Source organism: Chionomys nivalis, chromosome 19 (assembly GCF_950005125.1).
Source record: "Chionomys nivalis chromosome 19, mChiNiv1.1, whole genome shotgun sequence".
NCBI lineage: Eukaryota > Metazoa > Chordata > Mammalia > Rodentia > Cricetidae > Chionomys > Chionomys nivalis.
This window is the reverse complement of record NC_080104.1, coordinates 20,853,471-20,874,168: the sequence shown is the minus strand read 5'-3', so window position 1 is coordinate 20,874,168 and position 20,698 is coordinate 20,853,471. Positions and strand designations below refer to the sequence as shown.

At 35.6% G+C, this 20,698-nt stretch overlaps 1 protein-coding gene across 30 annotated transcripts in view; it reads left to right on the top strand.

Annotated features, from left to right (window-relative positions):
• Rims1 (regulating synaptic membrane exocytosis 1) overlaps positions 1 to 20,698 on the top strand; it is a 454,154-nt gene that overhangs the window by 191,080 nt on the left and 242,376 nt on the right. For 26 of the 30 annotated variants that reach the window (XM_057794818.1, XM_057794792.1, XM_057794788.1 and 23 more), the window contains 2 exons: positions 6,177 to 6,390; positions 8,595 to 8,606. In XM_057794818.1, the coding sequence (XP_057650801.1) occupies positions 6,177 to 6,390; positions 8,595 to 8,606 (226 nt within the window). The remainder of the gene's footprint in view (positions 1 to 6,176; positions 6,391 to 8,594; positions 8,607 to 20,698) is intronic. The other 4 variants (XM_057794819.1, XM_057794794.1, XM_057794785.1 and 1 more) reach the window with 2 other exon arrangements.

Below are 20,698 nucleotides of genomic sequence, written 5' to 3'. Positions count from 1 at the left end.
GTAATATTTGAATTTTTAAATTTATTTTCACAAAGGCAATGTTCAATGTTTATGGTTAAAATATAGTTGTTCAATTATGTTAAGGAAATGAAACGCTGTTAACATAGATACTTTATTTTCTAAATAGACTGTAAACTCGAAGAAAAAAAACAAAAAAGAAATTACAGATTTACTTTCACCAAAATACAATGTTCACATTTTAAATAGTATGCCTCCAAAATATCAGTCAAGTAAGGCACGTTCTCTTAATCATTGTCATGTCTCCCTGGTTGGGCATCTGCTATGGTTTGGGGGAGCTTTTAATTATTTTAATTAGTGTGACAATACTAGAAGATTTCTCTTGTCCTTAATCTCTAAATCTTCCATTTCGTGGGTTCTTGATGGTGAACACTTGCCCATATAGTAAAAGGAATACACAATAATTTCTAGCTATGTTTTTTTTTTTTTTCTGCAGTGGAGAAAGGAAACATAGTCCATACCTATTGTTTTCAGGACTCACACTCAGTCACCATTCCACACCCATTCCACACCTGGTCTGCTCCATTCCTCCCTTAATCTTGGGGCAAACTGTCAGTTTCCCTAAGTATCTGCTTGGGAAAGCAGCACTTACCCATCCCTCCTCTCCTATGGTCCAGTTCTGTGCGCCTAGATTATGTAAAGTCAAGACATGAGAAAGATGCGGTAGTCTTCTGATTTCTCTGTGGATGGGAGAGTGAGCCACACGACAGAGAAACTTGTGAGGACCTGTGCTAACTCCAGAGCGTTCTCTGAAGTGCATGCTTAACAACTGTTCACTATCATACCAGGATGTCTTCCGGTATATAATTTAAAGTATAAACCATTAATCACTGAACTGACTGCTTCATCTCTGGAATCATGGAGTTTCTTGAACTGAATGCATTTATGGAAATAACTCAATGATATTATATAGTGACAAAAATGACTCCCATACAGAAAACTTTAAATTTCAATATCATTGTTTTTGTACGACTTCATTTTTTGTATATATAATTGAAATCTGTGATTTTACCAATCTTCCTAATCAATAACAATGTGTCAATTCAATATTAAAGACTATAAATAAATTTCACAGAAGTTTTTACAGTCGCTAACTCAATTGCTGAAATGCCATATAATAAAATATGTATTTTCACTCATTATTTGTGGTAGAACATTGTCACATATTAAAAATGGATTTAAGTGTTAAAGCAACAGATGCAAAAATCAAAAACAAATGTACATGTTATTGAAAGTTTCACTACCAGTATTTTGGTCCCAGAATTTTGTTTCATTTTTAAGATAGTGTCTTGAGAATATGAGATGTGAGAACATTCTCAGAGGAGTGTGTATTGAGGAAGGTCATTAATATTGTGCCAAAAGACCAGTTGATTAGAGTATTGCAGGTTACAGAGCAGTTTTGAGGGCATGAGTGTTATGAATCACTTCCATCTCTTATATCCATCCATCCCTCTCTCATTCTTTCTTGCTTTTCTTTATAATAGAAAGAAAGTCAGTGAGCTTGATAGAGATCAAAGTTACTGTGTCTTTCAGTACTAAATAAGGGATTTACCTGCAACTAAAGGAAGAAACATCAGAAGAAAGCAGTTTCAAGGTGTAATAAATTTCCAGCCAGAGAAAGATCATGGTCTTTGCCTTCTCAGATGTTTATAACCCTTCTTGAGCATGGCCAATTCTGAATCCATTGCTGTAACACATTTGAGATGAGTTAAGATGAATACAGGCTGCCTAGGACCAGTGGACAGGAGGCCTTGAAAAAGTATGAATGTTGTCTGTCTGAATCGTTTTCTGAGCTTTTGTGCAAAGGACTTGGGAAAGAGCTATCCTGATCCTTTATGTACCCACTTTGGGAAAAGACACTGCATCCTGGTGGCTGTCTTCCTTGCAAGTACCCTCACTTCTCCAAAGGAGAAAATAAGACTCTAGAGGCTTTGACCTCACACATCAATGCAAACACCTCCTTTTCCTAGTAAAACACTTGAGTGTGTATGCTCATGAAAGAACTAACAATATTTACTTCTTTGTCATGATCTAAGAGACCACATAGTATAAGAAGCAAAAGTATTCACAATAATAGATCCTGGGACCTCAAACCATTAAGATCAGGGTTGTAGTCTTGAAAAGAAAACAGTATCTTGAAGTCATTTTGGTAAAAAGGGAGTGTGGGGACAAACGCTATTCACCACCGTTGTATTTGCTTTTCCATTATCAGGTTTTGTTCATATATTTCACCAAAGGTTTACTTTGCTTGGTAAATTCAAACTTTCATGGTTCCAGAAATGCTTTAAGTTACAAGTGGCATCCACATTTGTTATCTCCCTTTATGTGAGCTCAGGAGAAGTTCTTAAGAAGGTGAATTTAGAATGATGTGTCAACATAGAAAGTTAAAGTCTCAGACAGATGTTGGTTTCCTGTCAATAAAGTGGAAATGGTGCTGTCTATCTCACAATGTTATTGTAGAGTCTAATGTTTGTATTTCTTCTGAAAGCTAATTAAATGGATTATCAGTTCTTTTACACCTTTTCAATATTACTAAATGCATTTATCGCTGTAATTCTGTTGAGTTCATTTGCTATTCAGTGGTATTTGATAAGCTAGAAAGGATCTTTTCCTCTTTAATATGAAATGTGTCACACACACACAGCATACACATACACACACACATATATCTGTATGGAATGTGTGTATACATACATATATATTATGCATGATGTTGTATATATTATATGTATGGAGAATGGGAAAGAGGGAGAGCAAATATAATGAACTAATTTCACCTCAGCATTAAAGAAAAATCTCAGATACTCCTGAGGCACAGAACTTTCTACATACTTTGAGAATCTTCATATATGAATTTAAACAATGTAAAAGGGAGAAACAGAGAGAGTCTTACAGATTGATTAATGTGTTTGATGAAGAAATTTACACACATGTCTATGTAGCACAACCCATGTGCATACATTTCATATGCATATATGCTTCTGTATATTTGTCCATTAGAGTACACTTTCTATTTATCTTACAGTATCCTCCATTGTGATGTATTTTCATCTATTTGTCAATTACAAGGAAGGGGTAAAATTTTGAAGATGAATTTTCCTATTCTTTATATTTTATTTAGTTAAGTTCAAACTGAATTTTGATGAATGTTTACGTAAACATTAAATTCATACTTTTAGATAAGAGGCTATTTTTATTATCATTAAGTGTATGTGTGTTCATGTGCATGTGCCTGCATTCGTGTGTGTGTGTATGTTTGGTTGTTTTATTGAGATGAGGTCTTACCTTATAACAGAGGCTGGTCTTAAACTCAATCTGCATCCTTCATCCTTCAGAGTGCAGAGCATATAGCTGTGAACCCTCTACCTGCTTTAGTAATCCTTTCTGAGTTAAATATTATACTTTATTTTATTTACTCGGGCTTTTTTTTTTTTTTTGCTTTTTTACTCTTAGCTTGAAATATCTTTTTTTACTGTTATTGCAAATATTCTGTCTTTGTGTTTAATGTAAATAACTCACCTCATTAGAAATCACAAATCATGCTATGTTTGAGTCTGTCTTTTCTAAGCCTCATTTAATTAGCATTTTAACAATCTGGCATGGACATCTTTGTCTGATACTGATGCTACACTGCATTCTACTTATGATTCCTAATGAGTTCATTATCTCTGCTATCTCCTGCAACAGTCAGTAACCGTTCTCTCTCTGTAGTTCCGTGTTTTTATTTTTAAATTAAATCTTTTGTCTTTTTTGAATTTTGTATTTTTCCACCACTGAGTGGAGAAATCATATGTTTTATTTCAAATATTTTTTGTTGGCTGCCTACCTAAAACATTTACTTTCACTGTACAACAATTAAAACGAAGTTATTGATCACCAAGCCTCAGTGCCTGCTCCCAAACAGATCTCTGCATCTGAGTTATGTTACCTTGTCAAATAGTGTCCCTATTTCATTTTACTCTTTATGGACATTACACTTTATTTCCTGCTCCAACATTCATTTTAAACTATGTTGAAAGCATTTTGACAGGGTTTTATGATTTTATGCGAGTAATTGAGTTTTTTTAAGAAATTTTGTCATTATCAATTCATTTGTTAATTATATGTGTTTCCCCTCAGTATGGACAATGAAAATTATAACTAAATTTAAGTATTATACACATATATATAGAATGCATATTGGTTTTCATCAAGAAGATATTTGTTTTTATTGTTGGCCAAATTCTTCATCTCTTATATTTACTAATTGGTGGGAGACCAGTATCATATACAGAAATAGTAATGATGCATTATTAAGAAATATGAAATGACTTATGAAGGAACACATGGGACTCCACAATATTGCAATAAAAAGGATTTTATCTTAGAGGCCAGAACCTCATATGTTACATATTATACAAAATTTTTCTCTGAGGGCCGGATGTGTGTTTAAGTCTTAAGATGTGTACTTAGTATGCACAAGGCCCTGGGTTCAATCTCAAGAACCAAACATACATATACTAAAAACAGAGCAAAAAGCTAAAATCCTGAGATAGAAACCCTTTGGATTGATCCTAGTAAAATACATAGAATTTCCAAGTTTAAATTTTAAAATGTAAGAAGAATTTTGTTTGGAAGCCATTATATCTTAGCATAAAACAAATCCTATGTGAAGAATTGAAAGACTGGCCCTTTAGCCAAATGTAGCCTGCTGCCTCTATTTTAATAAATAAAGGTTTTATTAGAATGTATCCGCAGTCATTCATTTAAAGCCTATCTGTGGCTCCTTTCCTGACAGAACAGTGGAGGTTACAGCAAATACTCATTTAGTCGTAAAGACTAAAATATTTATTGCCTGACCTTTTACTTAAAAGTTTACTAACACCCATACTAAATCATACTCTATATTATAGAATAAATTTATAAGAAAACTCTTTCTTAGCCTGACTTCTGAAAGACTTTTGATTGCTTAGTTGATTTGACATAGTGGCCCTGATGGTAAAGGTTTGACTTAGGGGCTAGATAAGTGTTTGTTCTTGATTCCCCTTATGCTGAAATTTATTTCTGTTTATACATCTGGGGTTATTTATTTTCTTCTATCCCTCACAATCATTCCACTTACTAGAAGGTATTAGACTTTCAGTGCTATTTTGTACACATCCTTCGAAATAATCGTCATCCCTGATAGTTTCCTACTAACCCAAACTTACATTGATGGCAAGATATGAAATGGTGAATGTAACAAACAATTCATTAACAAATGGACAAGGTATTTGTACATTCATGAAGTTAAATGCCACATATGTTATTCTTTCATAAAATGAAATTATCTGATTTATCAATTGGGAATGTTGTCAACACCATAATCAGCTGTGTTATATGGGAGTTTATACACATACGCTTTAAGTATGGATTAAATCGACAAAGTATCAGTTGGAAAGGAGAAAGTAATGATTCAAGTTCGGCTCAGGAGCTGTTAGAGGTTAAAAAGAAACACATAACACAATCAACCCCGAGTCCAGAAGCATTACTGAGCATGGGCCTGGCTCACCATCTTGTATGTATGGGGAGTACAGCTCTCATGGCTCCCTTCTGTGGACCGCAACATTAACTGCCAGAATTAACAATGTCATCTGTGCATTCTGTGTTTAAGGGAGCACTCAGGGCCAGCCCACTAGCTCAAACACAGAGATGAATTTGATCAACTATTTCCCAGGATGGACTCCTGGTGAGGTGGTCCAAGACTGTCGACTAGGCTTGGTGCAACACTCTTCATTCTCATTTACAGTGTGGAGAATCCTTAACTTGGGAGACTCTCTGTAGGTTGGAGGGTTTTCTTCCAATCGATCTGTGTATAGCAATTTAAGACTGAAGGACTTGAATTGATGAATTGAGGAATTTGAGTCTTACTGTAAATGTTCTTTTGGGAAAGGACTTGCCTTAGCAGCTGTGGATGGTGCACACCAGAGTAGTAAAAGTAGAATCTCTTGTTGAGATCAAGAAAGATCAGGGTTTGTGTACCCCCAGATATATTGCCTGTTTTCACCCTTGTGGGGAAAGTAGATTTGCATGCACTGCTTTTCCTCAAACAGCTTAACTTTAATTTTCTTTAGGAAAAATTGTTGCGTTTTCTATCTTCCTTCATTTACTTAGTTTATTCTCTTGTCTCTTTCGCCCAGGAGATTGCATCAACAGTTTGAAAGCTATAAAGAACAAGTGAGAAAAATCGGAGAGGAAGCACGGCGGTACCAGGGCGAGCACAAAGATGATGCCCCGACATGTGGAATCTGTCATAAGACCAAGTTCGCTGACGGATGTGGCCATCTTTGCTCCTATTGTCGCACCAAGTTTTGTGCACGCTGTGGAGGCCGTGTGTCTCTGCGCTCGAACAATGTGAGTGTCCTGTGAACGCACCAGGTGCCCACGAGCTGAACAAAGCCACCGCGTTTGCCAGCATGTAATCACTTGCATGGTCTGAGACTAAAGCATGCGTGCAATATGCGCAGGGACACATCCTTCTGCGGCTTGTGTTTTATAGTGATGAACATAGCACCAGATAAGATACTTTACATATGTGGGGCTTTTAAAATGATTCCCATCTCAATCCAAAACAATACCTGTCCAAAGCACTTAATTTTCAAAGGAAATGTAAACTTAGTACCACTAACCATTAAGCAATGGTTAGCTACCATAATAGTAATTTAAGTTTTACTATCAAGACAAATGATTACCACCATGTTCATCTCACAAGAAGTGGTCAGATTTTCAAGGAGCATATGGAATAAGCCATTTCTATATGCTAGGGTTATGAGATGTATTTTCACCTGAAGAAATTTCCCAATTTTGCTCAAATGAGACCACTGTATTTTGCTGTACCATAGTTTTAAGTTAGCACAAATATTTTCTGCTTTAAGATTCTAAACAAAGAATCAATAAATTCTAGTGGGACAGACCCCAACATTACAATTTGTGAAATTCAAGACCCTTATTAGCAAGTATCTACTCTAGAAGACATTTGAGTGTAATGCGCCTTTTACATTACCCGTGCTAGTACAGTAGAATTATTTGTAGAGAAATTCAAATGAATTATTTGGTTGAGATTTGTGGTATAGCATTGAACACTTGCGATGAACACTGCCTTAAAAATTTACCAGTATTTAGTCCAAGTATTTTTCATGTTGTCCAGTATTTAGTCCAAGTATTTATCATGATGTGATATAACATATTTTAAATCACTAAAACTTTAAGTACTTTTGAAGTTCTTGTAATTTGGAAAAGTCAATTACGATTGAGAACAAACTTCTCAGGTGACTGTGTATTAATTAGTTGGTCATCTGAATTTTAGTAGTATATTGTAAAATTTCTTCCAGTGGAATTAAGACACTGAGTATAATAAGCACATTTTATAGCTTAATGTAAGGCCAGTGTCATCTCTAAACAAGTGTTTCCTTATCTATAAAACAAAGGCTAGTAATCAACTTTTATGCTTGTTATCAGAGTGAATTAAAAAGAATTTAAGCGAATGTCCATGTAGAGAGTTCATAAGATGTATTTGTTAGTCCCTCGTCCAATTTTTAGCGTTTGTAAGTACGTCCTCTGGGATGGGTTTTGCAGGTGGGTCCTGGAAGTGATTCCAATACATACCAGTCTGAGCTCTGCTGGCAATGCAGTTAGTGCATGCCAGCCGCGGGTTAGTGCTGCCTGAGTACCCACAGCTGCTGAAGCTGTTAACTTCCCACCATAGGGTTGAGGCAAGCCAGCTGCCACACAGCTGATCGCTGGTATATTGAAGTTGTTAGGGTCAAATTCAGGTTGTTTAAAGAAAACTGAGCTAGCGAGTGCTTCAATTCCTTGATACAGATACGGACGCATGCTTTAGTTCAGCCCTCTTACACTGAAATTACCACAACTTGAAATAAATATTTAAAGAAGTAAAACTAAAGAAGGTACAGCTTAAAATTTGTCTTATGGGTAAGAGCAAAATATCATTTAAGCCTGTTTTCTCTTATGATAAAATATTGAAATACATATAAATAAATACTATTTTTACTGTTATGGGATAAGTCATCATGCCTAAAGTAGTTGTGTTTCTCCAATTTTGATATATGACATTTCATTAGATAGTCTTATAAATTTTGTCTCTAACCATTTTCACTATAATTTTAATAAAATTTTGGTATTGTTCTATGTGTTTAATAAAGTATTTTCAATAATAGGAGGCAGCATGTGGCAAACTGACATTTTTTCTCTGAAGATTTCCTTTGTTTTTGCTTTGGAGATACTGCTTGCTCTCTGAAGCATATTGCAGTTGATTGATAACAACTTTGGGATCTTTCGGGCCCAGCCTCCTGAGAGCTAGGATTGCAGATATGTATCAGGATGCCTGACACCAAAGCATACTTTAAATGTAGGACTAGTCTGAAATCTAAAACTCAGGAGAGTGGGCTCAGTTCTTGCATCCAGCATGTGCTTTCTGTGTTTTAAACCTGGAGAAATGTATTTGTTGCATTGACATCGCTTATATTAATGTGAGGTTCATTCTTGTTTCTCTCTCTTTCTTCTCTCCCTGCTCTGCTTCGTTGGATGTTTTCCCAAAGGAGGACAAAGTGGTTAGAATCCATGCTTTCTTTTCTATGATTTAATATACTGTATTTTTTTGTGAACTTGATTAAGTGACTGTTGCATATCATTCTGTCAATCGCAACATTTCACAACTCGGTTTTACAACTGGAGGAGCTCATCCCTAGTTTTCATAAAAATGAAACTGAGACGAGCATCCAGGAGCCCAACAGAATTTTACATTTGTATATCAAGTTTGGAGAGACTGAATTCATGGAAATAGATTTTGCTATATCACCAGCCCATTGTCTTTAGCTCCAGGATTTTGGTGATTATTCTGTTTTAGGAGCAGTAAACTCTAGAGGGCTTTCACCTTGGAATACCTCTTTTTTTTTTTCTGAGCAGAAAATTTTATTTATTTATTTATTATTGAAAAAAATTTTCCGCCTCCTTCCCGCCTCCCATTTCCCTCCCCCTCCTCCCGCCCCTCTCCCCCTGCCCCCACTCCTCTTCTCCTCCCTCTCCAGTCCCAAGAGCAGTCAGGGTTCCCTGCCCTGTGGAAAGTCCAAGGTCCTCCCCCCTCCATCCATTTCTAGGAAGGTGAACATCCAAACTGTCTAGGCTCCCACAAAGCCAGAACATGAAGTAGGATCAAAACCCAGTGCCATTGTCTTTGGCTTCTCAGCAGCCCTCATTGTCCACCATGTTCAGAGAGTCCGGTTTTATCCCATGTTTTTTCAGTCACAGTCCAGCTGGCCTTGGTGGGCTCCTAATAGATCGGCCCCACTGTCTCAGTGGGTGGGTGCACCCCTCGTGGTCCTGACTTCCTTGCTCAAGTTCTCCCTCCTTCTACTCATTAGGACCTTGGGAGCTCAGTCCGGTGCTCCAGTGTGGGTCTCTGTCTCTATCTCCACCCATCGTTAGATGAAGTTTCTATGGTGATATGCAAGATATTCATCAGTATGGCTATAGGATAGGGTCATTTCAGGTTCCCTATCCTTAGCTGCCCAAGGAACTAACTGGGGACATTGCCCTGGGCACCTGGGAGCCACTCCAGGTTCAAGTCTCTTGCCATCCCTTAGGTGGCTCCCTTAACTAAAATATGTGCTCCCCTGCTCCCCTACCCAACCTTCCTTTATCCCCAATCATCCCGTTTCCCCAAGTTTCCCCCATCCTCTCCTTCACACTTTTCTCTCCCCATCTCCCCTTACCCCCATCCCACCCCACCCCCAAGATTCCAATTTTTTGCCTGGCAATCTTGTCTACTTCCCATAGCCAGGAGGATAACTATATGTTTTTCCTTGGGTTCACCGCTCTTATTTAGTTTCTTTAGGATCACAAATCATACCTCTTAGGTGTGAAGGCTGGTGATTTGAAACTCCACTGCAGAAGGAGATGAGGTATACACACGTGGTACAGACAAGAGATAAAATGCAAATCAAATATAAGTCAAACCAAAATGATGTTGCTTTTCAAGAGAACACATGACATTAGAATTGTCAGGCTGACCCCCATCCTGCCCCTTTCCTCACCCTTGTGCATAACAATTGCTTCTTGAGCCTAGGGGAGATCACCTTTAACTCCTATTACTGTAGAACTCACAAAGGCTCTTTGTCTTTGGGAAGTGGAGTTCAAGTGTCATCTTCCATCAGCATCACCTCTATATACTCTGTAAACCTCCCTCTCCTGTCAATTATAACTTCCTCGGGGCTCATTAGCTTATCCAAGTGACAATGAGGCGATTAATACTTTGGATTAAACGTCATTTCGGCTACCTTTGTTAATATCTTTCGAATGTAAGTGATATACAGCAGTACATGATGAACAAGCTTGACATTTAACTGAACATTAATCTGTGTTTGCAAACTCAATGCACATGTCTGGCCATCAATTTTTCCATACAAAGAAACTAGTTTGAAAATTTATTCAGCACAGTAGATTTCACTAAATGTTTTGCCTTGGTTATTGGTGTGTGGGATCACTGCTATAATGAATGGTACATCTCATTAAGCAAAATAACTGGATAATCATACACATAGAATTTAATAAATAGTATCACGTTGGACAAGTCGACATTTAAAGTGTAGACTTGAATTACATCAGAGAGTAAAATGGTAAGTTTGTAATTGTCATGTTGTTCAGACTTGATATAAGACCTGGCCAGGAGCATCATCCCTTCAACTGTCTTCCTATGATACTTGGTAGGTTGTTTTGGATTTGCTGTGTTTCATGTGAATGTTGTCTGCATAAGACAACCAGACAGGCTTTATGGTTGCAATGGAAATGCTATAAAATACGACCACTTAAAACTATTTTACTCACTTCGATTGGAGAGTATACATTAATTCACCTGTGTTTAAATTAATCGGTCAACATTACTCTGGAAACTTTCAGCCCGTGATCCACTGATTCGGTGGATCAATGAGCCGGTCTCAGGATAGCAACACCAGATTTCGTCCACAGGCATGCTAAGGAGAATAGCTGACTATGTTTTAAAGATTTGATTAAGTTTGAGACTGTATATGTGTATGTGCATGTATGTGTATGCATGCACTCATGTGCAAGAGAGCCAACGAAGCCAGAAGAAGAGCATCAGATTTGTCTTGGAGCTGTAGTAAGAGAAAGTTGTGAGCTGCTTGATGTGGGTGCTGGGACTAAGCTCTAGTCTGTGTAAGAGCAGAAAGCACTCTTAACTATTCTTAATTAAGTCCAGATAAATGTTAATTATCTTAATTTCCCCATAACTATGTGAACTATTGCTTTAAATATTATCCTTAGCCTAAGTCATATGTAATGGTAACTTGGAGAACTGAATTACGTAAAAGAAAGAGCCACGATACAGAATGACTTCGATATGGACCTGTGTAATAGCTTATAATACAAAATGATTTTGTGCACATATATACTTTCATTGGCAAAATTAATATCATGCCTTTATTTTGTTGAAAACCAACCCTCTTCCAAGCCTAAAAATTAATGATATTATGAAGATTTTCCAGAGCCTGTTTAAATGAATTTTATTTTTGTTTTACTCCGTTTAGTAGCAGAGAGTGGAATTTGGATCACTCCCTTTATACTCACAGTGTCTGCTGGGGAATCAGTGGAATGATTCATTTGCACTGAGTTCCCTTGTGGTTTCCTCTAAATTTCCATCAGTGTTCTAGTGAGAAATAGTGGGTTATGAATATAGTAAACAAAATGAGCTTGTTCCTTTCTAGTTCATCCTATTTTCCAAAAATGTGTCAGGCTTTATATTAAGAATATTTTATAAAAAAAATTGGCATTGTTTTTGGTATTCTCTCAAAATGTAAAAGCATAGATACATATCTTCTAAAATGTATATGTTAAATTACTTACATATAGTGCTCATTATAATTAATACTATTTAGCATATATAATTATATTGTTATGTATTATATAATTATAATGAGATGCTATGCTTAGGAGTCACAATTTTTAAAAAATTCTTCCTATTAAATTTTCATTAGTATTTATAAAAGTTATGCTAAAGGTTATGTTGATGAAGTGGATGTGCTTTTGTTTTCTGAAATCCTTATATTAGTAAGGTTCACCTCAAAATGGGACAGTAACAACTTAATATGAAGCTAGCCTTATCATAAGGTCTCATTTAAAGGATGCGTAATTCTTAAGAGAATAGAAACCACCCTCACACAGACATGCACACAAGCACTCTGTTATTTAAGTAGAAAATAAACAGCTTCGGAGTTTTTCCCTTGCTAGAATTAAATGCAAGCAAGCCAGAAAATTACAACTATTTTAAACAAGTGATATGATTTGCATGATTACATTAAATATTTATTACTGTGAAAAATACACCCAAAGTTGTCCACATTTAGTCCATGGGCGACAAGACAGAGGCTTGTAGTATACAGCCTTCACTCATTTGAAGAAGATGATTTTCAAGAATTTACTTGAGATCTATTTATTTCCTAGAAGCTTTGAATTTTGTGTCATTTCTCTTAAATTCATCCCACAAAAAAGTACATATATACAGAAGATATATCAATAAAAATCTTAGGTTATATGAAAGGAGAATTTATACTGTGCAAGTCAGTTGGTTAGAGTTCTCAAGTTTTGTCTGGTTTTATTGAAGGTACTCTAAAGAGAAAACAATACATACATTACAAATATTCACCTATAAGAGGTTTAGGAGAGCAGTGAATTTGCGTGTGTCTGTGTTTGTGTCTGCACACGCATGTGTATACACGTGTGTTTGTATGTGCATGTGGTGTCCATAGGTCAACACTGGATGTCTATCTCGGTTCCCCCTTTGTTTTACTTTATTTTTGACAGTGTCTCACTGTGTAGCCCTGGCTGCCTGGAATTCTAGACCAGGCTGTCCTGGAACTCACAGAGACCTGCTTGCTTCTCACTCCCAAATGCTAATACTGAGATTAAAGGTGTGTACTGCTGATACCTGGCTCCAATTTCCTTTTTGAGGCGCAGTCTCTGATTAGATTAGATATGATTCTACTAGACTACATAGCCAGGAAGCCTGAAGGATCCACCTGTGTGTATATGAGGAAGAGGATTACAGCCACATGCCACCAACCCTGGCTGTGTAGGTCCCTATGTTTACTTGGTAAGGATTTTACTGAAGGAACTGGCTCTCCAGCTCCCAGTGTCTAGTTCTCATATTGTATAATTCAAATATGTTTTAAGACTTTGACTCACTAGAGGCTGAAATATAACTCAGAAGTTAAGGGTACTGGCTGTTCTTCCAGAGAAAGTGGGTTCAATCCCCTTGCCTGCCTTATGGTTCTCAATTGTTTGGAGCTACAGTTCCAAAGGACATATCGCCCTCTTCTGGCCTCTGTAGGCACCAGGTATATTCATGGTAAAAATAAATTAGTTTGCCTACTGTTTTTTTAGTTTTTAGTAGGTCACACTCAATACTACTATTCTGGAAATATTTGATAGTATTCAAAAAGCATTAGAGAGTTTATTGGCTTTCTTAGTTTTAATCTTCTCTCTTCCTTGATTTGTCTTTCAATAGTTACAAAATGTGTTTCATAAAATTATAAAATTCCATAGTAAGACTAGCAAAGCTATACCAAGCTGTAGAAAATGAAAACTTTCCAGTATAAAGAAAGGAATGTTAACAATTTTCACAGAGCTAAAAACTAAGCTGGAAAAATTACTGAGTATTCTCTTATGATGTTGCCATATCTCTGTTTATAACATGGTTGTAGGATTTCTGGGTCTTAAGATAACTCCACATTTTACTTCTTGAGAAGTTCCAAAACTGTTTCCCAGAGAAGAAAGTTGTCAATTCCTCCAGTTTGGTCACTGTTTGTCATTATGTTACTATTTTTCTCTCTCTTGCTCTTCCTCCCTCTTTCCTTCTCAACGCGCCCCCCCCACCACCACCACGGGTGTGTGAGTGTGTGTGTGTGTGTGTGTACCCGCACGCGTGTTTATGGGTATTTATGGGTATACCTCCACGTGGAGGATAGAGGTCAACTTCAAAGATACTTTGAGAGGTGAACACCTTGTATTTTAAAATGTCTTTCACTGGGGTCTTGCACATTATTCTAGGCTGGCTGGCTAGTCACCCTGGGGATCAGTTTAGTTGAGTCTCCAGAGGACACCATGACTGACATTTTTATGGGGATTTTCAGTTCAAGTGCCTTCATGCTTCTGTGATAGATACTATAGTGACTGAACCATATCCTCGGAGCCATGGCTTATTTTTTTTTATTATTTTCTTTAAATTAATAACATCATGTATGAAGTGGAATTATATCTCATTCTTGTTTTCATAAATCTATTTAACCATAGATACATTAGTTTGAAAGCTGCAGTAGTTCAATTTGATAGTGCTATAATTTCTGCTAATATGTTTCTGAGTTAAAAATTCCTTGGGCACATTCTTTACAAAAGGCTGACATATTTGCTGCACTGGGAATTAGTTTTTTAGTCTGTGGTGTCAGGCACCTGTTATCCTGGCACCTAAGGGCTGAAGCAGGAGGACGGTGACTGAAGCAACAGCTTCGGCTCTGTTGAGTTTGATGCTGTCCTGAGCTGCAAGAAAGAATCTATCTGCCCCACCCCATCAAAATCACTTTGTTCAGAAAAGTGTCTGTTGAATTTGTTAGATCACCATTCTATAAAAGCTGTTCAAATAGACTTTTCATAGCTCTGTGCTAATTCATTTACCCTTGTATTTACTTTTATTCATTTGTTTATTTTTATATTGAGTCATATTCCTAATTACATTTAAAAAAATCATCTGTCTTTTCAGTAAACATAATTTTGTTGTTTATGCATACCAATATGCTTTCTGATCAGTGTAGTATAAAAGTTATTCATTGTTAAAAGAATCAATTGCATCCCATCATAAGCTTAACCAAGCAGCCCAGAAAGTAATTATGATGATTAGGAATAAAGTCCTTTCCCTAGGTAACATGCACTCAGTCATTCACTTATTTGTTCTAGGACTTGCAAAAGATTTTTAGCATGAATTGTTAAGTTCTGTATTTAATATAAAATACATAAACCCTTTAGTCTATTAATGTGGTCTTTAGTTAATGCAGCTTAAAGGTGCATATGTATATGATGTGTGCATTTGACTGAAATTAGTCATAATATTTATATATTATAAATTTGGGAACTATTTTACTAAGGCATAAATTATGTTCTCTCACTGATAGTGTGTATGTTGATGATGATTGAACTGCACCTTTAATCAACATTTCTGAGTACTCAAGCCATTCAGTACCAAATGTATCTTTACCCATTTGTGTACAAGCTGTAAGTTTGTTAGCTCGTGATCTCTCCTGATAGTATTTATTACAGCAGTTTTAAAGATATTCCTAAGACATACCAACACTGTGTTTGCAGAATATAGTCTAAATTTCCTGCAATTTGAAAATAGTTTAACTTTGAAAGATGTGCTCAAAATCTCATTACTATTAACTTGGAATTATATTTGGAACTTAATATATCCTTGATTTCATACATCCCATTATTATAGTATTTAGCAAACAACAGTATAAATTAACTATTTAATTGTGTAATTCATCTTTCTAACACTTTCTGCATATAGAAATCCTTTCATATTAGGTAGTATAACAAATCTTTCACTTACTTTGCTTTATAATAGTAGAGAAATTATTGTGTGTGTTTAATCAAGAGCATCTTTTTTGTGAAATAATTTATCTCCATAAAATTAATCATGCTTTTCTTGACACTAAAGTGCTATTGCAGCAGATTACTTGGGTAAAGGTAGAGAAGTACATCTTCTACAGAGAAACATGCTTTGTCAGTCTTCAGTTAATTCCAGGGATTTTAACATGTGTGTGTACTTTAAACTGCATAACAGTTGACCAACCATGTCAGTCACTGAGTCATGTGTACACTTCAAAAAGTCAATATAAGCAAGTGTGCATATGATAGTCACAAGGAAATGCCACTCAGCATGTATTTGAAACCAAGGTGATCTTCAAATGAGTGCATAAAAGTAATCAATTCAAACATCACTGGGACATATGACTGTAACAATATTTTAGTTTACTCAAACTAAGACTTTTTACTTTTAAATCTGATTGTATTTTATTATTATCTAATTAATTTGTCAAAATTCATAATTCCCTCACAGTCTTCCTAAGTCTGTACATTTCTGTTCTTCTTGATATTTACAATTCCTATAGACACCAGAATTATCATTGTCCATCTAGAGAACATTTTGAGAGTCACTTGTATGGATTTATTCATTAGTTGGTTAGATTAGCTGTCAGCTAACAACTACCAACGTCCTTGAATTTATATTGTTCTTTATTATTGCTGCCTGGAGTATCAGCCTCCAGACAGTACAGGATGTGAAAGAAATCCATGACATTGGTGTATAGTAGACTTTTCTACCTAAGAGGAAAAGATACATACTCTCTATGGTTTCCTCCAAATATTTTCTTTATTCTTCTTTTGCTTTCTTCATCCCTTCTCTCATTCTTGATGGTTTTTTCTAACTCTGTTTTTATTCTTGATGTTTCTCCTCTAATTCTCTCATTCTTGATGTTTCTATTGTAATTTTCACATATTTGATAATTTCTTTTTCATTCTTGATGTTTTCCTTCTCTCTCATTCTTTATGTTTTCCTTCTAGCCCAATTTAACTCTATCTAACACTTATATTCTTTTTCTTACAGCTTATATACCCCAGCAAAATCTTTCAGGCAATATAAAAATTACAATGTGATCACATTTTGTTTTTCAAGTGAATGATTACAATAAATACAAAATAAACAGTAAAAACCACACTATCTTATATCCCTTAAATGATTAAACTGTTTAAATATTATAGGTGAAACCAAACTGTGCCAAAAACCTACATACATTCATACCCAAGCGACTTGTTATAGATTAACAATGTAGGCAAGCAAGCTATTCTTCCCAATCATATCTTTTATTGGCAGGCTGCATTTTACAGTTACAAAGAAAGGGCCAATTACTTTGTTGCTTATCTTGAAAGGTAATCGTATAAGGAATCTTAAATGAATCACAAATCAAAACTTTTTATATGAAAAAAACAGTCAGATCTACTTTAAAACTTTAGGGTGCATACCTACTCATCTGATTTTTATTGAGGGCAGAAATGGGTATAAGGAACTAATCATCACATTTGAACATCAACCAACCATAGCAAGGAAAATACATCAGCTAGTAACACTTGGGGCACTTTGTCTTTTGTCCTCAGCTATCTGTTCTTGTGAATTTGAGATTGTTTTTTAGAGTTCTTCATCTCTATTATCAAGATATCTAATACAACCTGAAGGTATTTTAAGGCTTTGTTTCAGCTGATGATGCACACCAGATCCTGTGACTGTTTCTTTCAGCATTAAGAGAATTAGAGACAGTCTGGCTTCAGAGGAATCAATTTTTTTTTTCTTAATCATTATCTTGGGTTAGAGCCTATACAATTCCTTAGGTGAAACTCATAGGCCCTGGCAGTGTAGCATTTCCCTGTATTTATTTTTATTCATTAAAACTCTGTATAAACTAACATTATTATTATCAATTAGATAGCACACCTTAGGGAAGAATCATCTTCTTGACGATTGACAGATAAAGTGCCCAGTAGAGTGGGATTTTTCCACGAGATACGCACACTACATTACAGGCAGTGGGGAATCTCCCCACACTCATTCATCCATGCTGGATACCAGAGATAGGTAGCAACAGCAATCCTATAAAGGCACAGCAGAAGCAAAAGACATTCTGGTGTAGGAGGAGGCTGCTTGTTTGTTTCCTGGCTGCCCAGAAACTGAAATAATCACACAGAAACTATATTATTTACTTCATTTCTTGGCCCATTAGCTCTAGCTTCTTATTCGCTAACTCTAACAATTAATTTAACTCATTTCTATTCATCTGTGTATCACCTCATGGCTGTGGCTAACCTGGAGAGTCGTTGAAGAAGATGCCTGAACCTGCCCTCTATACACATGTAAAACATGTAAAGGCACCTTCCTCCACAAATATGTCAACAGACAGACACATCACACCCATACACGAACACCATGTCACACATACAACACCAACTCTGTTTCTTACCATAAACTCTGGTTCATTTTATAATCTACTGTTGCAAATGTATAATCTATGATATAAGATGCACAATGCAAAGGAATGCTTGAGTGTATAATCCAGATGATACGGTGTCTCCTCTCTTCCCTCAAATGACCTTTCCATGACATTAAAATCATGACAGTTGGACTCTCCATGTTTTGGGTGCCTTATCCACTCTTAACATCTCCCATCTGTCTTCCCCCCATGCCCACTGCTGTTTGTTCATCCTGTCCATTCTCTCCTCTATACTTAACATAAATATGGCTTATATCAAGCAAAGTTCTCTTCTTGAATAATTTTAGCATTTCCCATTCTTAAACTGTCTTCAGGTCTCTATGCAAGCATTGCCTTAAAAAGGCCTCTATCATTACGCCATTTAAAATTTTAACCACCTTTCTGTCATAAAACATTACTTTGTATTTGCCATATTTAAATTTTCTTCAGAATAATACCTTCTGAAATATATAGTTTATCTATCTATCATCTATCATCTATCTATCTATCTATCTATCTATCATCTATCGACATTTGTTCATTGTTATCTTTATGAAGATGAGAACTGTTTTACTGCCATGTTTCCAATGCCAGCAAAGTTACATGGCAGGGGTAGACTCAAAAACTGTGATGAGTATTGAGAAATTCCTAAGCTCGGGGCTTAAAGATTCAGCTTCATATGGCCAATGAAATGTATAACTTACCAGTTGCCACAACCTTCCTTCCTTGAGAATTCCACTAGGTGTGGCACTGCTGTATTTTTTTATTCCATATTCACTGTTAAAATAATGAACTCTTTATCATAATGCAGTATATAAAGGCTATGAAAGACTTTTTGTTATTTCTTACCAATTGTACCCTAGTTTGTCCTTACTCTAAGATCGTGTATTATTCATCTCAGAGCTTTTTGAAGAACCCCCATTTACTTCACTGGCTTTCTTTTTACATCTTGAATTACAAAGTAGCTATTGCTTATTTTTAATTTCCATTATGTATAAGCAATTATTTTTCAATTGTTTGGCTTATTAAAAATACCAACCAATATTCCTTTGACTGTACATACATTGTATTCATTCTTTTTCTTGTTTTCAAGCTTTTGGAAGATTAAAATATTAAATTTTTAAAGTAAAAACTTAGTTCTGTCATTTTGGAAATATTGAACTTTGGATAAATAATTTAATATCTGCATTTACAATAAATAACAGATTCCTTCCTAATTTAATGATGCTTAATAACTGAGTTTATATGATGATGCTCTACATTAAAAATTTAAATGTTTGTGTAGTCAACAAAAAGTAATCACAAATACCTCTTTTGCAGACTCTTTTTTTTTTAAATTGGTCATTTCACTTTAGATCAGAAACCACAGAAACAAACAAAATGATGTCATTTATAATAAACTCATTTAAAAATATTGAAGTGGTTTTATGAACTATTACTATTTCAACCATCAGTGTTGTAGGAGGCTGCTTGTTTATTCCTGACTGCTCAGCACCAAAATAACCATACAGAAACTGTATTAATTAAATCACTGCTTGGCCTCTTAGCTCTTGCTTCTTATTGGCTAGCTCTTACATCTTAATTTAACTCATCTCTATTAATCTGTGTATTGCCACTTAGCTGTGGCTTATCGGCAAGGATCTGTGTGGCATCTTTCTCTGGCAGGGCTACATGACTTCTCTCTGACTCTACCTTCTTTCTCTCAGCATTCAGTTTAGTTTTCTCCACCTACCTCTGTTCTGCCCAGCTAAAAGCCTAAATCATTTTTTTAATTAATCAATGGTAATCACAGCATACAGAGGGGAATCCCACATCACATCAGTGAAGGCTTGTAGTAAATTTTTTTAGTGTATCTTGAAATCTTTTGAAAATAGAAGAATATTGTAGTTACATAAACATATTCCTGAACTTTAAGTACTTTCTCATTGGTAAAGTAAGCTGTTTTGATAACTGGATAAAATTAGCAAGTAAAAAGTTTAAATGGCACAATTTAGTATATATACACCAACCCAAAGGGACAGCTTTGTGATTTATTTTTAAAATAGTATATCATTTAAAATGTTTTCAGAGAACTTTGCAATATGCATTATTGTCTGAAATATTCCTCACACTGTTATCATGCAGTCGGTGCTGATCAGAGTTTTTACAGGCAGAGATGAAAAGCCAGGCTACAGCTTAGTAATTTTCTGTCCATCAAACTGTTGGCAGAATGTCATTGGAAACTGAAGGCACTGTCTGAGGTCTTAAAACTTAAAAAAAAAAAAAAAAAACTGTGATTATTGGCAATATCTTCTGAGACATTCTCATTATAGACTAGCCTATGCTATTTAAAACAGATTTAGAGGAAATAATAAATATTTCATTTTATATGTGAACATATTTTAATCTCTTTTTTTTGTTTAAATTGCTTGATGGCAGAGATCATGTTTTGTTTGGCTTGTGTTCACTGTGATGCCTTCATTAGTGTTCATCACAATGTTTCATATATGGTGAGCTCTCATTGAACTTTGAAGGAATGAATGAATGTACTCACAAGTGATCAATGCTCCCTGTGCTCTCTT